This window comes from Sciurus carolinensis, chromosome 2 (assembly GCF_902686445.1).
Source record: "Sciurus carolinensis chromosome 2, mSciCar1.2, whole genome shotgun sequence".
NCBI classification, from domain to species: domain Eukaryota; kingdom Metazoa; phylum Chordata; class Mammalia; order Rodentia; family Sciuridae; genus Sciurus; species Sciurus carolinensis.
Genome location: NC_062214.1, coordinates 28,575,763 through 28,579,698, shown reverse-complemented (window position 1 = coordinate 28,579,698; position 3,936 = coordinate 28,575,763). Strand labels below are relative to the sequence as shown.

Here is a 3,936-nt window from a genome sequence, read left to right as displayed (position 1 = left end):
TCTCTGCCCCCTCTATAAGGGCCATGTCAAGTAGAAGGTTCCTCTGCCCCCCAGCCTCTTCTGGGCAGCCAGAATGCTCAGATGGTCTCTAGGTGACCCCAGTCTGTCCCTCTCCCAGAGACCAGAGCGCTGCAGTCACAGTAGCAGCTCCTGTCACACTGTGGCCAATGACATTCCCGTGGCCTGTCCCCTCCTCCACCATCTCCTGCACTCAGTCCCACGTGTGTCCCCAGACACATGAATCACTGCTGATGGCTTGGGACCTGGTTGCCGAGGGCTCCTGGGGACCCACCGGGGAGGGGGCAGTGCAGTCACGTCGCCTCTGAAGGAACACCTGCGGACATAAATAGACAGCCTGCCAAGGCGGTAGCACACAGCCGGCCCCGCAGCTCTGCACACGGCGCTGCACTGCGAGCGCCAGGATGCCTGACTCTGTGCTGCCCGCCTGCTTCCTCAGCCTGCTGGCCTTTACCTCTGCTTGCTACTTCCAGAACTGCCCGAGGGGTGGCAAGAGGGCCATGTCCGACTTGGAGCTGAGACAGGTAGCACCATGGCCCATGGCCCATCTCAGGGCTGCCGGGAGCGGGTGGTCCCCAGGACTGGTAGGGGCTAGGAAGGAGGGAATCCTTGGGAGAAGCCAATCTTGAGGGGAGAGGCATGGCTGGGCAGAAGGGCCATCAGGCTAGGACCCCAACGAGACAGGGATGTAGGAAAGAGATGCTTCCGCAGTTACTGGGATTGGGGCTGGTTCAGGGAAGATATAGTGGGGAGGTCTCTGGGCCTATGGGGTCCTCTCCTCTGGACTAGCTAGGGCATTGAAGGCTCTGTCCCACGTGCAGTCCCAGGCCTTCCCCATCCAGCACCAGCTGTTCTCAGCCACAGGTGGCCTGACCAGGAGGACCACTCAAGCATCCTGTAAGGAAGTTCTGCTGGATATCTAGCCCAATTCTCTTGTGCTGTGTGCCAGCTGATTCCTTTTTTTTTTTTCCAGCTGTGGCAGAGCTGATGAAAATCTGGTCATTCTCAGTCCTGCCCAGACCACAGGTGGCTCCATTTTGAGCTGTAGAATAAGCAAGACTCCGTGGGTGGGCTTTTCTCTTTTGGAGACCTGAGGCACCAGGTGCCCCTGCCCTCTCTTAGAGCTCAAACCCTGGCACCCACCTAACTAGCTATAGTTTGGTGGCTAGGGAGTTATGGCCCCAGTCGAGGTCCACCAGGTTAGTGGTGGGTTGCTAGGGGAAGGCCAGAAAATGGGATGAAGGGCCAGGATGTGTTCTGGATGGTTCAAGGGGCCACAAGGTATAAGGATCAAGCTTGAATAATGGGGCAGGAGGAAGGTCTGGAATGAGGATGGGGTGGTCGGATGACAAAGGGGTACACAAGTGTGATGGCCTCAGAGCGGAAGCCAAGATGACCCCCTCCTAGGTCCCCTCCCATAAATGAAGGCGAGGATGCCGAGGGCTATTACTGAGAGCTGGTCTTCAGCCAACGGAAAACCAGAGTTGAGTAGATTGCTCAGGCACTCGAGCACGGTCAGGTCCAGACAGCACCCCAGCACCTGCAGCTCCCATGGTATCACTCACGCGTCCTAGCCCAGGACCCCAGCATCTGTCTTTCTGGGGTTCCCCACTTTCCCCGCCGCCTGCCCCCTACCACTCACTCTCTCCGGTCCCCGCAGTGCCTCCCCTGCGGCCCCGAGGGCAAAGGGCGCTGCTTCGGGCCCAGCATCTGCTGCGGGGACGAGCTAGGCTGCTTCGTGGGCACAGCCGAGGCGCTGCGCTGCCAGGAGGAGAACTACCTGCCGTCGCCCTGCCAGTCGGGCCAGAAGCCCTGCGGGAGCCGGGGCCGATGCGCTGCCGCCGGCATCTGCTGCAACGAAGGTGCGCACTTGCAGAGGGCAGGAGGGATGGGTCTCTGCGGGGGACACTGAGGTCGACGCCCTGATCTGTGCCCAGTCCCGGGGAGCCCGCGCTCACACTGTCCTTTCCGCAGGGAGCTGCGTGAGCGCCCCAGAGTGCCGCGAGGGTTTTCGCCGCCACGCCAGAGCCAGCGACCGGAACAACGCCACGCAGCTGGACGGGCCCGCGGGGGCCCTGCTGCGGCTGCTGCAGCTGGCGGGGGCGCCCGAGCCCGCCGAGCCTGTTCAGCTCGCCAAGCCCGGCGCGGACTGAGCCGACCCCTCCCGCCGCCCCTGCCCCAGCCCTCCCGCGACAGCCAATGTGGCACCGAAAATAAATCTTTGTAAATGCACCTAGTGTCTGTCTCAGTTTCTGGGCGGGGAGAAAAGAGGAAAGCGGGTGAGGCGCGGAACCCGGACCCCGACCCTGTCAGTTCCCCGCACCCGTGGTAAAAGGCAGATCCACCCGAAAGAAGGGAAAGATGTTTCAGAGAAGCGATCTTGGGACCTGAAGAGGGAAACATAAAACCGAGGACAGGTCCACCTAGGGGAAGGCGGAGGGAAAAGACTTGGGACCCAGGGCTTTCCTCCCCTTCTTCCTGCCATGTATGTGGCAAATATTCTACCAGGAGTGGAGCTTGAGTACTGAACATGAAACATGGAGACCTATCTTCCTTGGGATTTTCATTCTACAGGTTCTCTCCCCCCTCCCCCAACACACATGGAACTACAAGCTGTAGTAGGTGCCATGTGACATATTAATATAGACCCAAGGGAGAAAATAATAGAGGTGGGAGTGGTAATTTAGACAGGAAAACAGGGACTGTTTCTCTTAAGAAAAGTCATTTAAGCCAGTAAAGCAGAACTTAGGGAGGGGTGAGGGGAGCAGGGCCTTCTGGGACAAGGAAATGGCAGGTTCTGGGATCCCAAAGCAGGAGGGGCAGGAAGCAGACAGAGTCGAGATGCAGGTGACAGGTAGGACTGCCGAGGCTGAGGAAGAGAAGGAGCAGGGTGAGTGGGCTGAGTGTCAGGTTGTGGAGGAGCAGCTGGTGGGATGGTGGTGTGATGGCAGAGCTGGGGAAGCCTGGGCGATGCAGGGGCAGCAGAGGATCCAGAGCCCAGTTTGCCATGTTAAGTCTCAGAGGCCCATTGGATACCCACAGGGAGGTGTCACTGGGCAGTTGAGTGACTGCAAGTCTGGCACTAGGGGGAGAGGCCTAGGATGGAGATAAGGATTTGGGAACCATTAGCTTATAGGAAGTGTATAAAATTACCTCAAAGAAGAGAAGAGAAGGTACAGAGGACTGAGTCCTGAGATGCTCCAACATTTAGAAGGAGGAGCCAGAAAATGACACTGGGAAAAAGTGTCCAATGTGAGGGAAGAAAAACCAGGTAAGAGTAGTGTTACTGAAGTTAAAGTGTGTTTTAAGAAAACATAGCATGTTTTCTTAAACCATGTTGAATGCTGCTAGGGGAGTATGGACAATGAGCATGAATACATGCCCACCAAATTTGGCAACATAGAGATAATTTATGACCTTGATAACAGGAGTTTCAGTAGACTGGTTTGTGCAGAAGCCTGAGTGGAAGGACTTGAAGAATGAATGTTGGCTTGTGGGTTAGCATGGCAGATGAACCTCAAATGAGGAACAAAGGCAATCACTAACTCCAGGGAACACAAAAAGCTCTTCTGAGATAGAAGGTTCATCACATTAGCCACATGACTTAGCTCAGAGGGGTGTGATTGCACACAAACTGGTAATGCTGCTCTGCCCTTCATGACATCATTGTATGAAGGAGACAGTAGATGGAGGGTGCATGTGATGAGGAGGGGTTAAAAAGCTAAGTCTTCCCTTCTTAAAAGATGTACAACTCAACATCAGGAGTTGAGGCATAGGGAATGTACAGTTGTAGGAAGTGTGGAAAAGTTATTTTGAGTAGAGAAATTATAAGGGAAGTGTGGAAGGAATGTGGGTTGTCTGGGGGTCTCTGTGACATGTGAGATGAAACCAGTCAACACAGTAAAGAGACTTTTCCCA

At 55.8% G+C, this 3,936-nt stretch overlaps 1 protein-coding gene across 1 annotated transcript; it reads left to right on the top strand.

Moving 5' to 3' along the window:
- The first annotated feature begins 216 nt into the window (after positions 1-216).
- On the top strand, positions 217-2,195 carry LOC124978294 (vasopressin-neurophysin 2-like). The gene is made up of 3 exons (XM_047542541.1): positions 217-542; positions 1,679-1,880; positions 1,993-2,195. Exons 1-3 carry the CDS (start codon positions 423-425, stop codon positions 2,169-2,171), a joined length of 501 nt encoding a protein of 166 aa, XP_047398497.1. The 5' UTR covers positions 217-422; the 3' UTR covers positions 2,172-2,195.
- The last annotated feature ends 1,741 nt before the right edge of the window (positions 2,196-3,936 follow it).